A 23,860-nucleotide genomic window follows, 5' to 3' on the forward strand; every position below is an offset into this window, starting at 1 on the left:
AAAGAGGGAATCAAGAAACTGTTATAATAATTCTGGGGAGAGATGATGGTGATTTGTTCTAGGATACTAGCAGCAGAAGGGGTGAGAAGTGGAAAGATTCTAAATATATTTTGAAGTCAAAGCCAAGAGGATTTCCTGATTGGATATGAGATATAAATGGGGGAGTCAACGATTGGAAGAATGAGAGATGGAGGCCAAATTTTCTTTAAAAAAGTAATGTGGAAGGGACAAATCTGAGATGTAGTTTATAGAAGGTGTTTTCAAACCTGGATTTTCAGAAGAACTACCTAAGTAACTTCAAAAAAATTTAAAAATCAAAATTCATAGACTCCATCCTGGAGATTCTGATTCAGTAGATTGAGGGTAGAACCTAGGAATGTCTTCTGTATTTTTTTTTTTTTTTGCCAAGTTACTCTGGCTATTTTAATGCTGCCAATCAAGAGCTAGCATTCGATTTGTAGTAGAAGGATGATGATATGATATCCTATAGTGTTCCTGAACAAGGTAGGCCTCGGTGTTTCCTTTTGTGCTTACTATATGGCCCTGGTGCTAAAGCTGTCACAAAAAGAGTTAATGAAGGGTTGAACTATCAGAAAGAGGTATATTGGATATCTGAGAGAAAACACTATCTGGATGCCTAGGGAAGTATTTCCTCACTGGACTTTGACTCTCATTTCTTTGGAACCATTGAGACACTTCATAGACTTCTGATGATGGTCGAACTTGGCCCTGATGCTGTTTTCCCTCTTCAAAACACTAATTTATCAAATTACCATGCTATGACATTTTAATCTAATAATGAGGCTATTGCAAAAGTAAGTAAGTATGGAGTTTCTAAAGATTTCATCTCACTTGTGTGAAGCTATTATATCATGCTATGTAGGTAGCATAATTTTATGGAAAGAGAACTGGTAGTTTTTTGTTTAAAACTTTTTTATTGCTACTTATACTAAGAAATATATTTTATATTGTGATTCAGTCTATAGCATATGTAGTTGTGTGTGTTCATTGATGGACGGATGGAGGTTTGGGACAGGGAGAGAGAGATACTTATATATTCCTGAAAAAAGTCTTCATAAAACAATAGTTTCCCTTACTACGTGCAATGCATTCAGATATTTTCCACTGAGTCTAATCTAACATATTCTCTTTTGATTTATCTTATATTTTAGAGATTGCTAGCCATATTCCAATAATTTCATGACACACTAATGATTCATAATATGAAAAATAATGCTGTAGAAGACCTTCTTTGCAGATATAGCTCTGCTGCTATTTTTCCATTTGACCTGTAAACTCACTTTTCACTAGGTGGTCATGGATTTTTTTTCATATTAAAATTTTACATGTCTATTGGTTGTACTGTCTAAATGATATCATCAAACTGCTGAAATTTTTAAATTGGCCAGAGAAATACATTTTCTTCGATTGATGTATGATTAACAACTCTCCTTAGCAAACAAAATGTGTAAAACCATAAGTAAGTAGAAAACTAGGCATTTTCTTTTTGTAGTGGAAATATCTTCATGAAGGCCTTACTGGCATTGTGTTTTGGAACATTTATAAAGCAGATAAAGAATGGTATATAAATGATGTCAATTAAATACTTTGGAAGGTTTTTTTAAATATAAAATATGAATTTCTACTCAAGCTGCCCAAATTATAATAGTTATAAAAGATTATGGGAAACATACATTATCTTCCAATTTGTCTTTTATGTTTTTTGCCCTTCAATTATATTGAAATGTTGAAAATAGCAATTTTAATTCTAAAGCTATTACGAAAAATTTGGAGACCTTTGGGATGATTCAGGGGAAAAAATTGTAGAAATAATTTATCTAGGCTCTTTTTCCCAACCCATAAATGATAGCTTTGTTTTGCCAGTTTCTCAGAATAAACTGGTAATTTTTGGAAAATTTTATTCAGTATTTACCTCACGTGAACTAGAACAAGAAACACTGAATTTAAAACAAGCAAATAAAACAATGAGTTTCATTAATTTCGGGACTCATTTTCTCCTTCAATCAAAAAGAATTTTAAGCTTGTGTTAATCTACTAGAAATTTGGTGCATTTTAATGTAACTTTGACTCTGTTAGGAGTGTTGAACAGAGTACAAACATATTTTGAGAGACTTAGACTTAATTTTCATAGGCATTTCGGTGAGTATCTTTAAAGTCATTTTAAGAGGTGATACTGAAATATTTTTCCTCAAAATTGCATATATAAGTAATCAATATTCAAGAAAAAGATTTTAGATGGTATTTTTAGAAATTTGATAGGACTGAAAATCAGAGAAAGGCATTCTTTTTTACCCAAGAGTGATACTACAGTGTTATCATGTACTGAACAATACCCTCTGAGGGTTGGAGAGGGTCTTCGAAGTTATCTACTGTCATTTTTCTACCCAGGGCAGGAATTCTGTGTTTAGCATTCTTGAAATATGACCTAGTAATTTTCTAGATGGTATGGGGTATACAAAAGTAAGAGCAATGTTAGAGGCAGAGACAGTAATTACTATGTGAGTTCAGAGGAAGGAGATATTTTTGACTGGTTAATTGGAGATTCTTCACAGTGGTGGTAGCTCAGAAGCAAGAATTTACTTAGGAATAATCGGTAGAATTTCACTTGAGAGAAAGCCTAGCTCAAGCAATCATGTTGAAGTTAGAAAGCACAAGGATATGTTTGAGGAACCGGAGTCTCAGTAGAATAATGTTAATTGTTTTCCAGGAGCATTGCAATCACTCTTAGCAGAACATATTTGCAAGTCAGCAAAGTTTAAGCCAGTAAATTGTTTTCCTCAGTCCTAATTGAATTAGGTCTCATTAGAGCCATGCTTCTTTGGGATGAAGTGTACAAGCATCTGTGATTCAGAACAAGTTGAATAAATATGCACTGAATGCCATGTACTTGTAACTATCTATGGCATACCTGCATTATAAATTATATTTACTATTTACTTCAAAATATTTTTATTAGCAAACATTTGCTTTAAAAAGATGCATGTCTATATTTACTACATGAAGTTAATATTGGTAAATTTTTAAATTTGAAAGAAATGCTTTTTATTATGTATAGACTCTGGGAACATGGAGTTGCTCCACCTATATGGAAGTGAAAAGCAGAAGCAGCAGTGGCTTGAGCCTCTTCTTCAAGGGAGCATTGCCTCCTGCTTCTGTATGTCAGGTAAAAGCAAATCACTGTTTTCCCCTGTGCAATCAGGCATCCTAGACTTATTATGGATGAGCTGAAGAAATGTGGGATGTTGTTCTGTGTTTCTGGCAAAATTGTCCATGGCCAGAAATGTGAATATGTTTGTTTTGAGCTCAGCTTTAAATTTTGGCATTTTTAAATGTGCAGAATAAAATTGCCCTCCCTTTTGAGAGGACACCAGATGATATATCCTGGTAGCATACTTTAGGCATTAGCTGCAGGGTAAACCTAGTTTCATAATCTTTTGAGTTGCATTTCTAAAATTGCCGTCTATGGCTATTTATGATCTTTTTTGCCTTTATGTATGAAATATTCATCTTTGTGATAATTTTATATTGATACTTATACTTAACTCTACATAAACCCAGAAAAATAGAACTTTCACTAATACTGGTCATAGTGCTCGCTTCGGCAGCACATATACTAAAAACTAATACTGGTCACAAAGCTCAAAGAGTAATCATATGGGGAAATAAAAATAGGTTTGGTACCTTTCGTACATAGGAAACAATAATTAAGAACTCTTCGAAGGACAAAGCCATCATTTCATAATTGAGTTAAGAATTAAACTATATTTCACTTGTCCATAATTTTGGCCAGATTTTATCTTCTGTAACACTGCATATATTTATAATAGCAAAACTGATCTCCATTTAAATCAGTTAGAGGCATTTATTGAACACCTACAGTATGATTCATTATCTACAAAGCACTAATTTGAGGTTACAAAATAAGTACACAACTCCTTTTCTAAAGGGGCTGAGTCTCTAGTTTAGAAAAAGAACACATAAAATATCTGAAGGACCCATTTAAAAGAGTAGCATATTAACAAGTGCAGATTACTATGCATAATAGAGCTAGCCTATAAATTCTGAAATGCCATGCACTAAAGCAGTTGTGTAAGGGTGTCCTATGGAAAACTTTCTAAAGACATTATGTGTTGAGCAGGCTTTATAGAATACAAAATAAATAAATCCGTGAAAGCATCCCTAATGGAATTTGCAAGGCGCAATTAGAAATTATTTAAGATAGTAAACTGTATGATGGGGAAATCTGGCCTGCAGATATTTAGTACAGATTTCATTATGGAAAGAATAATATTTTCAATCTACTTTTGATGACTGGAGAAAGGATTGAGTTGTATTCCAAGTTAAGTATCAATGAAGAAGCCAAGAACACAATTCAGATTGCTGATCCCCAGTGTTCTAAATAGTTCATTCATTCGTTCTTTTAATGCACATTTATTGAATACTTACTATGTGTAGGTTATGGGAGAATTAGAGTGGAATGGGGGAAGGACAGGAAGATGAAAAAGACAAAGACGCTTTCTCTGTCCTCAAAGAGGTCACATTTCTTTAAATAAGTCTCTTTTATAAACTGATGGTATCTGCCTTCCTGTAAATTCTGCCTTTGCTTATTTATAGAGCCCAATGTAGCGTCTAGTGATGCCACAAATATTGAATGTAGCATCCAACGAGATGGAGATAGCTATGTGATTAACGGCAAGAAATGGTGGATTACTGGTGAGTATTCAAATTGATCCTTTGTGCTAGATGCTGTGCTAGAATAATATGACACATAGTTCTTTATTTCATGATCATAGTTCTTTAAATTCTGCCTTTGAAAGCATTTTTAAATTTAGAAATAGTTGATAAAAAGAAAAGTGATTTTAAAACATGTCTTGATCAGGTGATGTCTATTTAAAGAGCAGAAAATGTCTTTTACAGTTTTTGATAGATAAAATTCATATTAGTGCCCAATATTTTTGACCACTGTAATTTCCGTCAGAATTAAATTTTAATAGGGACATATTACGTAGACTATAATCATTTACATATAGTTGTTTTTAAAGAGAGAAACTATACATGTTATTAAAAATAATTTATTGTGGTACATATTTTTATTGCTTAAGAATACAAGTATTTAAGTGAAAAATAAAAATCTGTATACATAGAAAAATACATTACTTAGTCAGCCCTCAGTAATAGACTTGCATAAATGGATGAACCCTTTAGAAAGTTATAAAAATTAGAACCTAGATAAATATAATTATCTGAGGATTGCTTCTAGAGTATACATGATAAATCTAACAGGATAACCAGCATATTACTAAAGAAAGTTGACACATGGAAGCAAATTATGCATTTAGAAATTTTCCAGGAATGGATTAAAAGGATTAGAAAAGCTTTTTATGTATTTTTTGTTTTTGTTAATTATTATTCTTTCTGTAGTCTTATTAACTCACAAATTAAGAGACAGGTAAAGAAAAATAGCTTACATTTTGTTCTATAGTTATTCAAGTACTAAAATTATGCAGGGAAATCATTCTTATATTAAAATTTAGATAATTTAAAATAATTATAAATGCCTCTTTAATATTTATTAATGTTTTAGATAGCCTAACTTATAAAATAGTGTTTTTATGACTTATGCCTGTTACTACTGTTTTCCAATATTGTTCATTTTAATTTTCATATTTTACGCATTGATTATTTTGTTTCCTCTTCTTCTTGGCTTCATCCTATGTCCTTCCTTTCCCCAACCTCTTCTTTGGTATAAGTTGCCACCTCAGTGTTTGAGATTTGAGTTTCAGAATAATGCAGATGTTGTATCTGAGGAAGAAGCATCATTCATGTGTATCGAAGCAAGACACAGGGCAGTTTGATATTTAAATGCTGAATGTACTGGTTGGGTCTGTAGGAACTTCGGAATCTAAAGGAATCTCCACCACACTTTGTCTTTGTCTTCTCCAGGACCCATATTTTTTGGCAACTTTCATAATGTAGTTTTTAAAAGAGGATCCCATAAAAACATACAGGATTGGGTTGAGGCAGCTGTGAAAGAGTGCGATGCTCTCTGTGATTTGGATGGCAACATCCATGCGTTTGCTCATGTCACAGTCGGTGATCAGGGAGTAGATAATGTCTATGGCTTGGCAGAACTTGACAATGTTGTAAGGCAGTTGAGTGACAATGAAAACTATAACCACTGTAAGCAGAACTTTGAGAGGTCGAGATTTTTTAATGTTTGGCATCTTTATGAGAGTCTTTGCTGTGATAAAGTAGCAGATTCCCATAATAAGAAAGGGTATCACAAATCCGATGCAGATTTCCAGCATTTGAATCGAGGCTTTCATTGATGTTCTTAGGTGGTATGGAAAGATGGGAATGCACCTAGCCTTGTGATTTACTGTATAAAAAACAAGCTGAGGTATACTCAGCAAGATGGCAGCCATCCAGACACAGAAACAGATGAGCCGGCATGGTTTTTCCACTCCTGAATGACTCGGAGCTTTAGTTACTGCCCAATATCTATCTATGCTGATACAAGCCAGAAACTGCATTCCAGAGACAAAGTTGACTGTGTACAAGGCTGAAGTGACTTTGCACATGATTTTCCCTAAAACCCAGCCATGAACTGCATTAATTGCCCAAAAAGGCAGAGTGAATAGAAGGAGTAAATCTGCCACTGCCAAATTCAGGATGTACACATCCGTTTTGGTTCTCTGTTTCTTGTAGTAGGCATAAATTGCCACTACTATGGAGTTGCCTGCAAGTCCAATGATGAAAGCTATTGTGAAGAAGGCAGGCAGGAAAACTTTTGCAAATTTTCTGACCTCTTCTTTTATACAGATCACTTCATATTGACTATAGTCATGAGTGCCATTTATTTCATTTTCCTCATAATAGTAATCTGTTGACTGGTTGTGTTCCAAAGCCATGTCTGCAACCTAAATGGCAAAAAGAATACAGGATATTCATTTTAATTTTGCTTAAAAGAAAATACTTTTTATCTAGCATATGTTTTGTTCTTTTACCAGAGAATAGATTGTTGCAATAACATACAGGAGACTGAATCTGCCACTCTTTGAAACCCTTTAATTGGAAGCCACATTGGAGTATATCCCCAAGACTAGTTTTGCATCCTCTGTTTTTCCAAGTCTGTAATGCAGGAGCTAGGATTTACACAGGGAAGCTAAAAATAATACCCTGGGGGATTTTCTTAATCATTAAGCAACAAATAATAGTAGTGGCTTTTTTTTTTTAGTAGTGGCTTTTTTTAAACATAGTTTTTAAAATATGAAAATTTAGTCAGATTTCAACAAAAAGGAGTCAAAATATTATAATTCTTACATATACAAATTTGTAATTCTGATATAGTATATTGATAGAAATAAAACGTTTTAATTACTTAAATTTACTTTTGTTATTTACTTATAAATTTATTTTAAAATAAATAAATTGTCTCAGCATTTGTACTTAATTTCATTGGTTGGCCTTTATGAAACAATCTTTTCTAGTTAGCTTATCTCAAAAACTTGTCACTACATGCTTAATTGGTGCTACCATTTGGTAGTACCATCATTCCACCAGTCACCTAAGCCTTAAGCCAGCACCATCCTTGACTTCTCTCTTACCTTCACCTCTGATTTCCAGTCAGCCCCTAAATTCTGATTTTACCTTCCAAATAGGTCTTGAACCTGTCTCCTCCTTTTAATCTGCTCTTTGATACATCTGTACAATTAAACCATCATTGTTTCTTACCTAGTCTACTGCAATATCTTCCTAACTGGTATCCTACTATTCTTATTTCTTCTTACCACCTCCTTGTCAAACCCATTTTTCTGATTGCTATCAGAGTGCTGTATCTCTAAAATGCCAATCTGCCACTCCCCTGCTTAGCTCCTCACCTGAAAGACACATCTCTTCATGTGAAAGATATAATCCAAGATCCTTAGCATGATACCCATGGCTCCTACATAATGGGGTCCTACCTATAGTTCCTACCACATATCTCTACAATGGACCCCACACCATAGATAGTAATTGTACTGATTTGCCAGCAGTTTGTTGGCACACACCTGGTGTAGCACATGTCTATATTATTACTCATTCTGTTCCTTTATCTGATATACTGTGTCCTGCCCTTCCCTCGAAGGGCCAATTCCTACTCAGGTAACTTGGATGTCGCCTCCCCAGAAGACTTTCCTGATCCAAAAGCTATATATCCATACCTCTCAGAGAACTGACCCTATCCTGTGAAAAAGATGAAAAGACTACCTTCTTCCTCGATGCTCTAAGTTCCCTAAGAGTATGACCTGTTTGATTTATGTTTGTAATTAATACTTTAATGAACGCTTGGCATACACTAGTTGCTCTGTTAATATCTCTCAAAGGTTTTACCAGCAGGTGTAAAGTTGTTACTCTCCTGTCTTCATCATTAAGTTATTTTACTCTATTATCTATTAATATCCTGTAGTAGTAAGATCAGCTTACACAGAATTCATGAGTTTTAAAATGTATTTAATTATGACTTTCAGTGTTTTTATTATAGTGCTGAGTTTTGTTCTCCTTTTTCCTTAGCCTTTCTGTCTCCTTTTGGTTATTTTTTATCCTTGGAAGAATCTCAAATATTCTTATAAAATTATTAATGAAAATATTTTCAAAATAGAGCGCCAACTATGGTACATTTTTAAAAGAATATTTTTACACTTGGTAACCCTTTTTGAATGAGTAAAAAGTAAAGACGGTCCCTTGAAGAAAGATACCACATAAAAGAACTACTCTCATTATTTAAAAACAGGTGCCGACAATTTTAAATGACTACTTTTATCTTTAAGATTATTTGAAACATTTCAATCCAGAAGATTACTCCGGAAATGATTTTCACTTTCTTATGCATTAATTATTAACACAATATGAACTTTGTTCTTCCCTTCTCTTTTATCACAGAAATCTTGAACCATATAATAAGAAATAATATAAAGTATTAAGGAAGGATATTTTAAAAATTAGTTTTACTAAAAATGTGCATAATTAAGAGCAGAAATGGAAAATATTTGCAGAAATGATCTTCTGGCAGATACATAGAAACACATTTAGATGTCTTTATAATTTTTACAAGAACAAAAAAATAGTATTTGTAAAACAAAGCAAAAAATGGTTTCACAAAACCTATTTTCTCATTAAAATTTCATAGTCAAGTAATAGTATTAAAATAATATATTTTCTTCTGGCTACATTCAGAATTTTGTTTTAAGGTGAAAGTATATAGCTGTTTTTAAATAGCTCTTTTTTGCACATGTAAACATTTAGAATTTTATGCATCAAGACTCCCTCTATATAAGTAAATATATAGAGTCCTTTCGCTTAAAAAAAATATTATATCCCAGTCAGAATGAGAGAAGAATGAAAAAAACCAACCTGTTTCAGTGAGCAGAGGGCAGCAGTCTTGAGCGCAGAGTAAGATCAAGTGACCTCTCTAACTCAGGCTACTTTTGTTTTCGTTTTATACCCCGCCTTTGTCTTACACCCAAGAGGGCTTTCCTGAAATTTAATCTTGTGAGCACTTGATCTTTATTTCATGTATAACCATTCTATGAAATCAAATCCAAGTTCTTAAGTGTCTTAGGATACAAACCTAAAAAAATTCCATCTTGTTTCAGTAACTACAGACTTTCCAAGTTTCCACTCAGTCGAAGGCAATCAGAAAGCGTCTGTTGCTGAGGAACTGACTGCCTAACCGAAAAAATCCACTGAGAGCAACAAGGCAGCCAGCCAACAAGCACTTGTAGGTAGCAGCTAGAGAAATATTCTCTAACATTATTTTGTCTAGGAAAGAAAACAAACATTTTATCCCAGAAAGTTATCTTTTTGAAGAGTAAATTATCAAAGCCTAAATTCTAAGTAATCATTAGGCATATACCTCACTTAATTTTTTAATGCCACATTAATATTTTACTTACTATTAGACTCCTCCCCCACTTCACTGTATTCCTCTATCCTTGATCCCAGAGAATCTTCTCCCCATGAATTTAAATTCTTCTGCCTTCTTGTAACCTTTTTTTCAAAGACCAGCATCTGTTCCTATGTCTGAGTAGGTTGTTTATTCTTCTTGCATTTCCAAACAAATGAAAATTAAAGAGAAATTTATGTAGATTTAGCCCTTGTGGTTTATTTGAACTTTACTCTTCCTCACATTTGCATAACATTTCCCTTATTTATTATATGTTCATGTAAGGGTAGGCTCAGTATCCACCTGCAGAAGTTATTTGAGACCCCTGTTGTCTTTTTCTCCAAGCAACTGATCCAACTCATTGATCACAGAAGAGGCTCTAGGGCCTTTATCTTCCATCATCTTCCCACAGTACATATCTGAAGGTGCAGCCAGATTCTCTCTTATCTGCTACTCTTCCAGAAAGAGTCATTTGTATGCAGCTAAACCAGTTCACCAAGCTGGTTTAGTGTGCCTGGATTGGTGGTGTTTGTCATTTTCCACTGTGTAAATGGTTCCACCATGGTCAATTTCAAGATACCAATGTGAAGTTACTGAAAGCAAAACTGCTAAGAGGCAAGGACAATCACCTCTCCTGCACAGGCTCTAGCATACTTCTCCCAAAATAGACATCTCTTGTACTTACCGTGACTGATCATCAATTTCTTGCTGCCTTCTGAAGGACACTGCTTTTAATATTATCCCTATTCCTGCCCTCTCCAGAATACCTGGTCCTTCCCCTTTTCTTACCTCTTTTTCTTCTTGATCTGATATATATCGGGGCAGGAGGAAATGAATGAGCATCCTTCCACTAAATTCTTAGAGTGGTCTACAAAATCCCACAAAGTCTGTCTCCATCCCTCATTGCCTCTAACCTTTTCTCATACTACTTGCCCCTTTGTTCACTTGTTCTGCCACACCAGCCTCCTTGCTGTTTTGGAATGTACTAGGCACATTTCCTTCTTAGGGCTTTCGTACTGGCTCTTCTATCTGCTGGAAGGTGCTTCCTCCTAATATTTGCAAGCCTCACTCCCTCATCTATTTCAAGTCTTTGTCCGGTTACCACCTTGCCACTGAAGCAGTCCCTGACTTCCCTATTTAAAATACCCTTCCCCTGCCTATACTCCCAATCCACCTTACCCATAGCACTTATCATGTACTAATGTATCATATCATTTCTATTATGTTTGCTGTCTATTGCCTCTTGCCCTGTAATAAACTGTTTCATCAGAGAAGGTGCTTTTGTTTACTTTGTTCACTGATATATCCCAAGTGCCTAAAATATTTTGAATTAATAAATAACCTACTTTTCCTTCTGATTATTATCCCATTTTACTTGCCCTTGATGTTATACTTTTTAAAAAACTTTTTATTTTTCAATTAGAGTTGATATTCAATATTATATTAGTTTCAGGGGTACACCATAGTGGTTAGACATTTACAAAACTTACGAGGTCATTCCCCTGATAAGTCTAGTACCCACCTGACACCATACATAGTTATTATAATATTATTGACTACATTCCCTATGCTGTACTTTATATCCCGTGACTGTTTTGTAACTGCAAATTTGTATTTCTTAATCCCTTCACCTTTTTCACCCAGCCCCCCAATCCTTTACTATCTAGCAACCATAAATGTGTTCTTTATGACTCTGTTTTGTTATTCATTTATTTATTTATTATAAATAAATGTATATAGGTCTAGAGGTTACCTGTATAGTGAGACCATATGGTATTTATCTTTCTCTGTCTTATTTCCCTTAGCATAATACTGTCTAGGTCCATCCATGTTGTTGGAAATGGTAAGATTTCATTCTTGTGTATGGCCGAGTAATCTATTATACATACATACCACATCTTCTCCGTTCATCTATGGATAGACACTTAGGTTGCTTCTACATCTTGGCTAGAGACTTTATGGATGCCTAACTGTTCTTTGTATTATGTAATTGTGTACATCATTTTATTGTTATAGACCACATCTATACTCAACGGTCATGTTTTTTCTCCACCTGTCATCTTTCCTTGTGTTACAGAATGATTTTGTGTGATAGCCATGTGGTTTGTAAGAGCCTAAGAAATTAAAATTCATCAGCAAATATCAGGAAGATGTCATTTTCAGCCTGACTTAATCCTGACTCATGAACAGTCTTGAAATACCACAGAGTCTAGATGAAAAACAAAATTATTTTATCTATGCCATCTGTTTTCATTCATGAAGGCCTGTGATACAACAGATATATTTAAATGCTTACTGATCTATTCAGATTTCCTCTAACATATTTCATTTATGACATTTGGTATCCTGTTCATTAACTAAAATAATATAAAAGAGTAAAAACTCTCTTTAGAAGAAAGACATTTCAGCTGCTGTACCTGCCAAATTCTGCTTGTAGCTAAGATGAGATGATATATTTGTGAGGGATTTTTTCCATTTTCTGAAATATCAAGGTTAAATCAAAACATTTCAAAATGTATAACCTAAGCACTCACCCTTCCTCTACTTAATGACCTCAGAAGGAGAGCCAATTTAGAAGTTTTATTTTTTTTTTAATCTGAATAGTTTTCCATATTAGATTGAGCAAGAGAGAATCAAATAATTTATTTGCCTTTTTTTTTTAGGTTTTTTTTTTTTTTCCAAAATTACCCGATATTTGAAATCTATTAGGCATTTACATAAAACTGTGGCAACACATTTTCATGACAGAAAGAGCAAAGCAAGAAAGGCTACTGGAAAATATTAAAGAAAAAAATATATTCTGCATATTAGAAAAATAGGGCTTTCGACTAGAGCCTAAGGGAATTGTAGAGAAGATTTTACTTTTGAAGGATTCAGCTTCTGGTTATCTAGGATTAAGAGCCATGAAACCTTAAAAGATTTATCCAAAATGTTCTTGATTACCAGGATAGAAATTGAGAAAGAAAAGGATCTCCAATGAAGATGAACCCCAAATCATGCCATTATGTCCTAATCTAATTTTCAGAAGTATGCACACCAAAGAGACAGTTATATGAGGCAAGTGGTCTGACCCTTCAGCCTGTGGGCCTCAAGGTTTCCCACAACTAAAACCTCAAAAACCCCAACTAGAAAAATATTCAATTGAAAAATTAAAAGTGAGCCTCTCTAGAAAAAAGTCATTTTCTATAATTTCTAACCGAGAACCAAAGCATGATTGCATATTATTGCACTGCTATGACCAATAAAGAGTGAAAAACAATTTCCCCAGTCCAGCATTTTCAGATAAGAAATTTCAGATAAGATCTATGATGACATGAAAGTATTATTATCTGCCATTTTAATCATCCTAGTGCTCTTTGGGTCAGAACTGATTGAAACATAGATTCTGTTAAATTTGAAAGAATCCAAATTACAAGCATTGTTTTTTTTAAAACAATTGCATTTTAATCTTAACTGTATTTTACTTTACATGTATAATTTACAAGACAGAATAATTGAGGGGATTAGAATTTTAAGCTCTTGGTTTTATGGGTTTTAAAATTTTAGAGCTTCTAAGATTTCCAGTTCTTATATGGTCATATTTTGAGGTGATCATTACATTTCTAAAACTTCTGCAGACACTAATGATAGGTACATGAATATATAAGAAACTATCACACCAGGTAAGTGAAGAATGGGTAAAGAGAAGCCCTCTGAGGGAGCTCCACTTCTGGTGTGGGGGAATTAGCACCTAAGATCAGCCTTCTCACAGATAACAACTAAAAAGCTACAAAAAAAAGGAACCGCCTAAAAACTCTTGGGAGTGACCAAAAGCAGGCTGATTTTGGAGTCGAAATTGGAAGACGATGTAGGCACGAGGTGAGTTTTCATTTTTAGACTTTGGTTTGAGGACACACTGTGGCATGAGAAAGCTGAAGCTTCTCTAGAAAACTCTGGTTTTTATGGTCTAAGAAACCAGAAGACAGTGTCTGGGGCAGCCATTGCTGCTGGAAAATGAGGGAATAGGGTGGATAGTCCAAGAAAGAAGAAAGCCAGAAAAGGGGAGCTCCAGGTTTTATGTGTAAACTTTGCCCAAGTTTCTGGCTGACTCCTGAATCAGTCATGCACAGGGCAGACTCCAAGCACTTTGCAGCTAAGTAAAAAGAACTAAACTGAAATTTGATCTCCCACCCTCCTGTATTGAGACAGATTCTACACTTGGACTCTACCTAAGTTAATTGCCCAATAAAACAAAAACATCAATGCCCTTGGGAGACACATAACAGATCCAGAGTCTTCAAAACAAAAAAACATCAAAATCTCTAAAATACAATCTGAAATTACTCATCAAATGAAGAACCAGGAAAACATTACCAGTTTTCAAAGGGGAAAGTCCAATTCCCAAATGACTCAGATATAGGAATTATCAGACAAGGACTTAAAGCAGCAATTATAAATTTGCTCAATGAAGTTAAAAAAAGAAAAAGAAAATATCAGAAGAGAAATATAAAACAAAAAAACAATTTAAAATGTTAGAACTAAAAAGTAAAATATCGGAAAAAAATTCACAGAATGGGCTTAATGATATAATGCAGATGGCAGGGGTAGAGTTAATGAAATTGAAGATAAACAAGTAGGAATTATCCAATTTGAAGAAAAGATGGAAAGAAATTAAAAGAGTCTTAGGAAGCTGTGAGAGAATATCAGAAAGTCTAAAATATGTGTAATTGGAGTTTCAGATGAAGAGAAAGGGGAGAGGTTGCCATTTAAAAGAAGAACATCCAGATAATAGAATGTTATTCAGTGCTAAAAAGAAATGATCTACAAAATCATGAAAAATCATAGAGGAAACAAATACATATTATTAAATGAAAAGGCTGTGATTCTAACCATATGATAATCTAGAAAAGGCAAAACTATGGAGCCAATAAGAAGATTGGTGGTTACCAGGAGTTGGGAGTGAGAGAGATATATAGGTGGAGCACAGAGGATGTTTAGGGAAGTATGGTGATGGATACGTGTCACTATTTGTCTAAACCCATGGAATGTACAACATCAAGGATGAACCGTAAGACAAACTATGAACTCTGGGTGATTATGAAGTGTCAGTGTAGGTTCATTAATTGTAACAAATGTACCACTCTAGAGGGGGATGTTGATAAAGGGAGAGGCTGTGCATGGGTGGGAGCAGGTGGTAGATGGGAAATCTCTGTACCTTCCTCTCAATTTTGCTGTGGACCCAAAACTGCTCTAAAATAAAGTATACACATATACACACAAGTTATAGAAATTCTAAAACTGCCTTTTATTGGTTGAAATAAGTATGCTTAACATGAATTAAGGGCCTTTGTTGTCTAATGTCAATACATATACTAGAATAGCTTTTCTTATGCTTTATGTAGTAAATCCATGCCATATTGTAGTTGGTTTTATATTTGGATCATGTTTCACTTGTACATTTAAAAATTATTTTCTTGGAGTTTCCAATTGTCATTTTTCTTTCATTGCATTATTTGCTTTTATCATATTTTATCTCCTCCCCCTTACACATACACACATACCTCTAAATTATACCTGTAATTTCTTTCTTTTCTGGAGACCTCTCTCTTAGAGTCTTTAGTCTGATACAAGTCTAATCCTCATTACTTTTTAAGTGACTTGTTTTTCCTCTTTGAAACCCCTTAGGATTTTCCCTTTATTGTTGATGTTTTAAAGTGTCACAAGCACATATCCGAAGATAGATTCTTCTTGCTAGTCAATGGCTCTTTTTATCTGAAGACTTTTTTTTTCAGTTTTAGAAACTTTTCTTCTACAAGTCATTGATAAATTCTTCCCTTTATTTATCTCTTTATTGGACCCCTTTTCTGATGTTGGACTTGACGTTTTTGCTCTAAGTGTCTCTATCATTGCTTTCCTATTTTCAGTCTCTGACTTTTTCCTTTGCTTATGGAACTCTTCCTGATTTGATTTTTAGCACTTCTATTAAACTTTGTCTTAGCAGCCATAGATAAATCTCTAAGAGTTTTTACTTGTTCTCTGTTCCTGTTTCATAGCATCCTTTATTGGTTTAACGGCTACAATACATTTGGCTCTCTCAGATTACATTACCTAGAGTTTTTGTTGTTGGGTTTAGCTTAATTTTGTTTTAGGTTCTCTCTGTTTCTTTTTTTTTTATTATGTTCCTCTATGGTCCATTTTACAGTTGATTTTGGTCAGTCATTCTCTTTAATGCTGTGGGTTCAGAGCCTTGTTTTTCTGTCCAGGCTTAAGAGAAAAAGAAGGGTAGCTGGTTTTCTTCATTATTAACATGGCTTTTCCAGCCATGTTTTTCTTCTGAGTAGGAATTCTGTAAGGAAAATTGGTGGAACAGGGCTGGGACTCACTCTGGAGTTAGCTGATGGGAAGCTTAGCTTTTAAGTCTCAGAATGACTTCGTTCAGGTTTTTTTGTAACACACCATATGTACTTTTCTCCTCAGGTTGTCAAATACCTGCCTATAAGTGCCACCTGGTTCATTTTCCCACTTATAAATCTTGGATTAATTCCCTCTTTCGAAGCCTCACTTCTCAGTCACACCTTCTGATTCTGGGGCCAGAGCCCTGTCCCTTTGCAGATCTTTATGTCATTTCCTAGACTCTGACTTCTCTGCCTATTTCATTAGTTAACTTGCCTCTGTCTGTTTCCTACATAGTTATTGAACTCGCTTATCTGTTGGTGACCACCAGCACCCCCAATCCTATGCCTCACCTTCTCTACTTTTCTGTTATGGTTATGCCTTCATTATACCTTTATGTTTTTATATTAATGGGATTTTAGGAGTAATGTGAGTCAAAAACACATCTCTGCCATCTTGAATCTCTCCAAGTTGGGTTTAGAAAAGCTATCAATTCAGTTTCTATTCTGAGTTCTAGCAAATTCTAGATTGTTTCCATTGTATAGTTTTCTCTGTTTATTTGGTATTTTCTCAAATAGACTGAAAATACTACAAGAGCTATAGTTGTACTTTCTGTTTCATTTGTTTCTTCCATAGAGCCAGAGATTCAACTGTATGGAGTTTCAAAATTTCAAATATAAGTGCTGGGGTTTAAAGTAGACCCCTTCTTTCTAACTTTACTCTTCAATTTTATCCTCTCTCCTGTTCATTTTTTTTCTTTTTTCTTTTCTTTCTTTCTTTTTCATTTTCTTTTTTTTTATCTCTTCTTCCCTTGCTCTGTTTCTTGCCTAATCATCTTTTCTTATAGCACTGCTTCTTCACTGTGTCCTTTATCCAATTCCCTCTCAATCTATAGAGTTAAAGTCCTCTCTTTCCTCTGGGCCCTGCTCTCCTTTACTCTTCATGTTCACTATTATGTGAGCTGTTCCCAGACATTTCAGTGTACCACCCATATTTTCTCCTTCATATCTCTGCTACACATTTAGATCTCCTAGGAATACTCTTTGAACAGTTCTGAGACTCGACAATGTCCAGCTCATGATCAGTCTTGCTTCATCCCTACTCCCATTACTTTCTTCCTCATATTATTTTGAAATAAATCCCAGATGTCACATCATTTCCTTCAGATATTTTAGTATGTATCACAATAAGAGCTATTTTCAAAATGTAACCACAATACCATTAGCACACATAAAATCACTTAATATTATTACATATCCAGTAAACATTCACAATGTAATTATTTCAAAATTATTAATATTTTAGTTATTGAATTAGGATCCAAATGAGGTCTAAAAATTGCACGTGGTTGATATGTTTTTTTTAAGTATGTTTTAATCTGTAAGCTCTCTTTTTTTCTTTTTATTGCAATTTAATTATTTAAGAAACTGGATTATTTGTCTCAAATTTCCCACTGTCTGGATTTTGCCGATTACATCTCTGCATTGTCTTTTCATATGTTCCATGGAGTTTATCCTTTTAACTCCTGGGATTTTGTGGCATTCTTCAAGTATCTGACATAATTCCTAACATTTCTTATTGAATCTTTATATAATTTCAAACCTTTTGACAGCACTTTTTATAAGAAATCTGATAATTTAAGACTTTGTACAGACATGTTAAACTCAGTCTGACGCAGTTGTTTATGGTTTTGTAATTAGAAAGCCAGTTAAATGGTAGTTTCCTTGAGGGCCCAGGTTCTTAAACTTACTGGTGACAATGAAATGTGTTTGTTTGTTTTCCAGTAAGACCTCTTTGGGAAATTGCCATAGACCTCTGAACTGTGATAAAATAAAAGTTTGCGTTAAAATGAGAATAACTATATTTTTAAATTTCCAACCCTTAATAAATAAATGAGAACCTAGGCTTACTGAAGATGGACTTAGAGCCTCATATATGTTTATAGCTCCAAGAAAAGCATTGTCAGCTGCTCCACAGTATAGCTAGGGCAAATACTGTCTGAATAGGTACTGAGAGACTTAAACAGACTCTCCCTCACCCAACTCCATTGCTGGGAAAATTAGGTTTTTCTCAGCTACTGGTTGAGGAGTAAATATGAATTTTAATAACTTCTTGTCCATGTGTCAGAAAATATGAGGTCTAAACAGGAGAAAATACAGCAGAATTTCACAACCTTTCTGCCATATTGACATCTGAAATGGTATGAATGGGAGAGCTGTCACTTTGCCTTAAGGCTTACAGCTTTTTCATGGCTTCTTGTTATTTTTGTGCAGCAGTTTTCATTGATGGAGTCCATTGTTGGCCTTGCCTAGTCATTTTTCTTAAGTTATGTAGTTTTGTCCATAAGCATTATTTTTATTTAATAAATTAAGGTTTTCTTTCCTTTTTTTTTTTTTTTTTTTTTGCCAGAGATAAACGTGGAAGGATTAGAACTTTTAGGATACAATGTCAGACTAAAAATATCCTTTTATGATGTATTCTGCTCATTTTACCCTTGGTTTTAGGAGCTGGGAACCCAAAGTGCAAAATTGCAATTGTTTTCGGAAGAACTAAAACCAGCTTTACAGACAGGTAATAAAACAATTGTGATTGAGAAATCTATGTAGGAATAAGAGTCTTTCTATCCACTTAATTTACTTAAAATGTACCATTTGGGCTCACAAATCATAATATGATATTAAATGTCACATATTTATACTTCATAATTTTGCTAAAAGATATATTTAGGAATCATTTTAAGGAGTGTTGCTATACGTTCTTCAGTGTGGAATTTCCTATATTAAAAGTGATGCTGAATGCTCAGTTTTTTGGATCAGATTATAAGACATAGAAATTTTCAGAACTGTCTCTAAGTAATTGATATTTAGATCAAAGGTAGTTATTCTGAAAAATGTTTAGTATTGTATTTCAGTTCTCACTGTTGAGCAATGAGAAGCCCCAATCAAATAACTTAATTATTTTCAAATCCTTATCATTCCAGATCACAGCCTGCATCTGACTGTGCTTGATGTATGTTTTTTAGACCCCATTCCAGACATCATTACTTACATGATTACATGATAACAACAACAAAAAGACAATTGTGACCACCTAACATCCTAACATTTGTGACCACCTAACATCCTAACATTTATTTTTCCACTTAGCAAACTTCCCCTAACATCTGTTTTCCTTTTGACCAGATACAAACAACACAGTGTAATTCTTGTTCCTATCGACACACCTGGAGTAGAAATAATAAGGCCTTTGTCGATTTTTGGCTACATGCGTAAGTACTAAATCAACATGACCGTTCAGGAAGACTAGCACATGTAGTAATACTGAAGGGAACAGATAGCATTTTAGTGTATGAGATGTGTCTCAGAAATCTTTTGGCCCTGACAACCATCTTAATATAAATGCCAGTGTTCAGAATATGGCAAATAAAAAGAGGTTGTGTGGGATTCTACTTCTTTTTTTTTTTTTACTTTTGGAAAAGGGGAGATTATATTCAAGGAACAGCAGCTCTGACCACCAGTCTTCTCTCTGCCATCCAGGAGGATGGATTAATGAAATATATATAGAAAAATTAAATCTAGGTAATCTGCAATAAAATTTATCCTAGCATCAGAAAGTTTAGCTTTGGTGGAATTTCCAAGAAGCAAGGATACTTTTATTTCCTGCCACTCACCTCAAGCTAACATCCACTGTTTGCTTTCTACTCAGGTCATCAATCAGCAAGTATTTATTGGATGCCGAGCACTGTTCTCAATGCTTAGAATAAATTAGTGAAAAAAATAGACTAAGATCTCTGCCCTCAAATAGTTTGCATGCTGGGGGGAGGAGGTAGGAAATAACTACAGACATGTAAGTATGGAAATTAAATAGCATGGTGATTATACAGCAGGTGTTCATGCTATGAAAAAGTATATTGAACTTCGGTTCTGTGATGACTCTGACTTTCTCTTTATCATTGAATATGGCTAATGAAAAAGTTCAAGTAGCAGATGTAAGACTTGCAGTTTTGTAGAACATTTGACATCATCACCCTCTGTAGAATGTAGCTGTGGAATGTACTCACAGGTTAAGTGTTGGCAAGATGGGAATGAACAAGCTCACTGGAGCAAACTGTGCGTGAGGAAGCAGACCAACAGCCTGAATGACCCCAAAAATGGGCTTGTAATATAGGTTGGCTGCAAATACTCTCCATCGCAGAGCCTATCTTTGAATTTTCAGTATGACAAATTCACTAGCACCTCTCCAACTCCCTATGCCCAAGGCCAAAAGAAACAGTGTGGAGAAGGTTGATTATTAATGTCTAATCTGACAGGAAAAGGGTGGAGAGTTAGCATGAGATTATCTCCAGAACTTGGCAGGAGGAGGGGTTCTGTAAAGACAAAGTGTGACTATGTTCCCAGTTTCAGTCAAATGCCAATATTTTCAAGAGGCAAACACATAGCGAACAAGCCTAGATTGGGAGTAAACCAGTCTGTGCTTTATCTCTAATGCTGAGGCTGCTCTGTCCCTTTGAGCAGCCTCTTAGCATCATCAGGCATTAGTTTCCATAATGATAAAATAAGAAACTTGAATTACATTAGTCACTTTCAATTTTTGAAAGATTGGAACCTTTTTTTTTTTTTTTCTTCCCAAGCAAAATTTTCTTTGGAAGCTTGTATAAAAATTTTCAAAGAAGAAGCAATAATAAAACTATAACAAATAGTCTGGTTGGTGCTGCGAGGCCGTCTTCCCTTTTAGCAGCTCTACAACTTTAGAGAATGAGTCCAAAAACCTCTGGATCAAATGATTTCTAAAATCTCTTCTAACTTGAACACTTGATGGATTTTCTGGACTAAGGGATGCTGGAGGTTCAGAGCTCAGATCTACCTAGGAATGTCTGTGACATATGAGGCTTTTAAATCCCACTTTCTTTGAGTAATTATACTTCAGTAGATTAATTATATGTGACTATATTTTAATCAACTCATTTTGCTCTTTAAAATTTTATTTCCTATTTGATAGATCATTTGCATGGAGGACAGTTTGAGATCCATTTTAATCAAGTGCGAGTTCCTGCCACCAATTTAATACTAGGTGAGATAAATTTGTAAAAATGATTCCCCAGTATTGTGTATTAAAATATTTTCAAGCCTAAATATGGAAAAGATATGAAATCTACCTTAATTTAGATACTTTCCCATCTCACTCCATTTACAAGAGAACATTTTTCTATTTGGTGGATTTTCTTACATGAAACAATGTTTTATTAAAGTATTTGATTGTGGTTTTGTATCGCATCAGTTGAAAACATAGCTAAATACAAAAATTACACGATTCAGAGCAACATACTTTTTCCTAAAATATGACCTTCAGGCCTCTACTTGTTTTAAGAAAACCTTGATACTTTTTGAATTCAAGTCTTATATATATGTTGGAAACATATATTACTTTGAATACTACATACCTGGAATGACACCACCCTCCTGCTTGTTGGAACCCTACCCAAGCATCAGAGAACATCTCAAATGACACCTCTTTTTTTGTGTTTCTTATCCCATCCACTGAGCAAGCCCTTGATGCTTGCCAGGAGCTAAGTTTACAGTCTCTCCCTCCTTTGCTTTTCTTTGTCCTCCTTATCCCTTATCCCTAGCATCTTTGTCCCCTCTTCTTGATTCTAAACTAGTGTAGGGACTGTCTAATCTACCTTCTTAACCATTGCAGCACTAATAAATAGCTTATGCCTAGTAGGTACTTAGAGATAGTTCTTAAATTTGATCAAAAGATTTAATGACTTATGGTGGTTTAAAAAACAGAAAGCGAAAATTCCATAAATGTATAATGAACCTGATTATAGAACTTTTTTCCTATTGGAATGCCATTTTTATTGAAGGTAGCTCTTCACTTTGTCCGGATTTGTGTAAAGAACAAAAATCTTGGGCCGTGGCCACTTTCATGTTCTTTTCTTTCTCACAGGTGAAGGAAGAGGATTCGAAATTGCCCAACGCCACCTTGGGCCTGGCAGAATCCACCACTATATGAGAACAGTAGGTTTGGCAGAACGCGTTTTGCAGATCATGTGTGAACGGGCAACACAAAGGGTGGCCTTTCAGAAGAAACTGTATTCACATGTAAGGATGATTATTTATTTCAATTTATCATAGCCCAATGCACTACACTAACCTTGAACCAAAACAGCATTACTTGGTCAGAGAGAGATTTCCTGTTCATAAACAAGGTGATTCTTTTCCACAAAGTATATTTATGTCTGTATTTAAATATAGTCTGCTGAAAGAGATATATCTGCAAGATTAAGTAACTCCAAAAGGGCTTCTACACTTCAGCATACAGAGTGTGCACAATTCCTTCGACTTTCTCTGACTTTCATTCTCTAGAGAATCTGAACACTAGCACTCTGTGTGGAAACAAGAGGGCTGTCAGAAGAAGAGGGATTTGCTTTGTTTTTTGGCTTTCTGGAAGGAATTCCAGATAGGTAAGTGTAGAGATATAGGAAAACAGCCTAAAACTCAGTGAAAAGAGAGATCTAAATATAGAATGGACTACTTCAGGAGGAAGCAAGTTCCTTGTCACTGTAGAAATGAAAGTAGAAATGGGACCAGCATTTGGTGGGATGTTCATGATTTTTTGAATCCTCATCTATAAATTATTTATGACTGAGTCTGTTGTTTACAAAGCACAATAAACAGTGTGGGCAATATAATCAAAACTAGAGAATATTTTCAAGAGGGAAGAAGTCATCATTTCAGACTTCCTTGGAAAATTTTTTAAGAGAAGTGAAATATTCCAATCATCCCCCCCCAAACCCTCTCTAACTTCTAAGAAGACAAGAAAAATTAGTTTTAAATATTTAATACTTACAGTTGCTAACATGTTAGTGTTGGGGCAAACCTGTGGTGATAAAATTGTATTTGTGTTTGCTGGACATGTACATTTAGTGCATTGGTCCCCTTGTAAAGTACATTAGTGACCATCTTATAAAATTTTGCAGCATGTTTTTTTATCTTAAATTTCTATAGGCTATGTTTGTTTTTTTTGTGACATATTATTTAGCCATATCTATGATTTAGTTGTAACATTGTTTTAATGGAAAAATACAGCTTGCTCTATGACATATACCTGGGAAGAATTCGTGGGGAAGCCCTTTTTAGTACATAGTGAAGGCAAAGTTTCAGCTGCTTCATGGGCACTGTGAGAGGAGGTAAGAAGGTGTGAATTTGGGTGGCCGTGGATACAGTTCTACATGGCTACTGGAGTAGATGCTAAAGGACTGCTCATGGCAGTTCAACTATCACTTCTTACACTTTTCTCTTTTCAAGATTGCATCCAACCCCTGGAGTAGGGTGAAGGGAGGACGCAGAAAGGTTGATGGACAGGCATCTTGAACACACGAAAGCACTCTGCTCAAGAGCTGCTTTCGTGAGATTTTTTAATACTACACTAGAGGAAAATTTCCCTCCCGCTTTCTAAAGTTAATCTATCAAGCAGAACAAGCCTGGGCTTTTCAAAATATGATTCCCTTTACTGGAAACTTCCTGTATTTGGCACAAA

The 23,860-nt window shown here is 34.7% G+C and overlaps 2 protein-coding genes across 3 annotated transcripts in view; one reads left to right on the forward strand and one right to left on the reverse strand.

Annotated features, from left to right (window-relative positions):
- ACAD11 (acyl-CoA dehydrogenase family member 11) overlaps window positions 1-23,860 on the forward strand; it is a 62,752-nt gene that overhangs the window by 28,733 nt on the left and 10,159 nt on the right. For both annotated transcript variants that reach the window (XM_006907243.3, XM_025043569.1), the window contains exons 12-17: window positions 3,077-3,184; window positions 4,636-4,734; window positions 18,823-18,889; window positions 19,501-19,586; window positions 21,317-21,388; window positions 22,268-22,422. In XM_006907243.3, the coding sequence (XP_006907305.1) occupies window positions 3,077-3,184; window positions 4,636-4,734; window positions 18,823-18,889; window positions 19,501-19,586; window positions 21,317-21,388; window positions 22,268-22,422 (587 nt within the window). The remainder of the gene's footprint in view (window positions 1-3,076; window positions 3,185-4,635; window positions 4,735-18,822; window positions 18,890-19,500; window positions 19,587-21,316; window positions 21,389-22,267; window positions 22,423-23,860) is intronic.
- On the reverse strand, window positions 5,190-10,295 carry ACKR4 (atypical chemokine receptor 4). The gene is made up of 2 exons (XM_015585793.2): window positions 9,415-10,295; window positions 5,190-6,941 (listed from the first exon to the last, which is right to left on the reverse strand). Exon 2 carries the CDS (start codon window positions 6,930-6,932, stop codon window positions 5,880-5,882), a length of 1,053 nt encoding a protein of 350 aa, XP_015441279.1. The 5' UTR covers window positions 6,933-6,941; window positions 9,415-10,295; the 3' UTR covers window positions 5,190-5,879.

The sequence above is a fragment of the Pteropus alecto genome, unplaced genomic scaffold (assembly GCF_000325575.1).
Source record: "Pteropus alecto unplaced genomic scaffold, ASM32557v1 scaffold92, whole genome shotgun sequence".
Lineage (NCBI taxonomy): Eukaryota > Metazoa > Chordata > Mammalia > Chiroptera > Pteropodidae > Pteropus > Pteropus alecto.

Coding starts and splice junctions, on each gene's coding strand:
- ACKR4 (XM_015585793.2), bottom strand. CDS start 6,932: ATGGCTTTGGAACACAACCAGTCAACAGATTACTATTATGAGGAAAAT.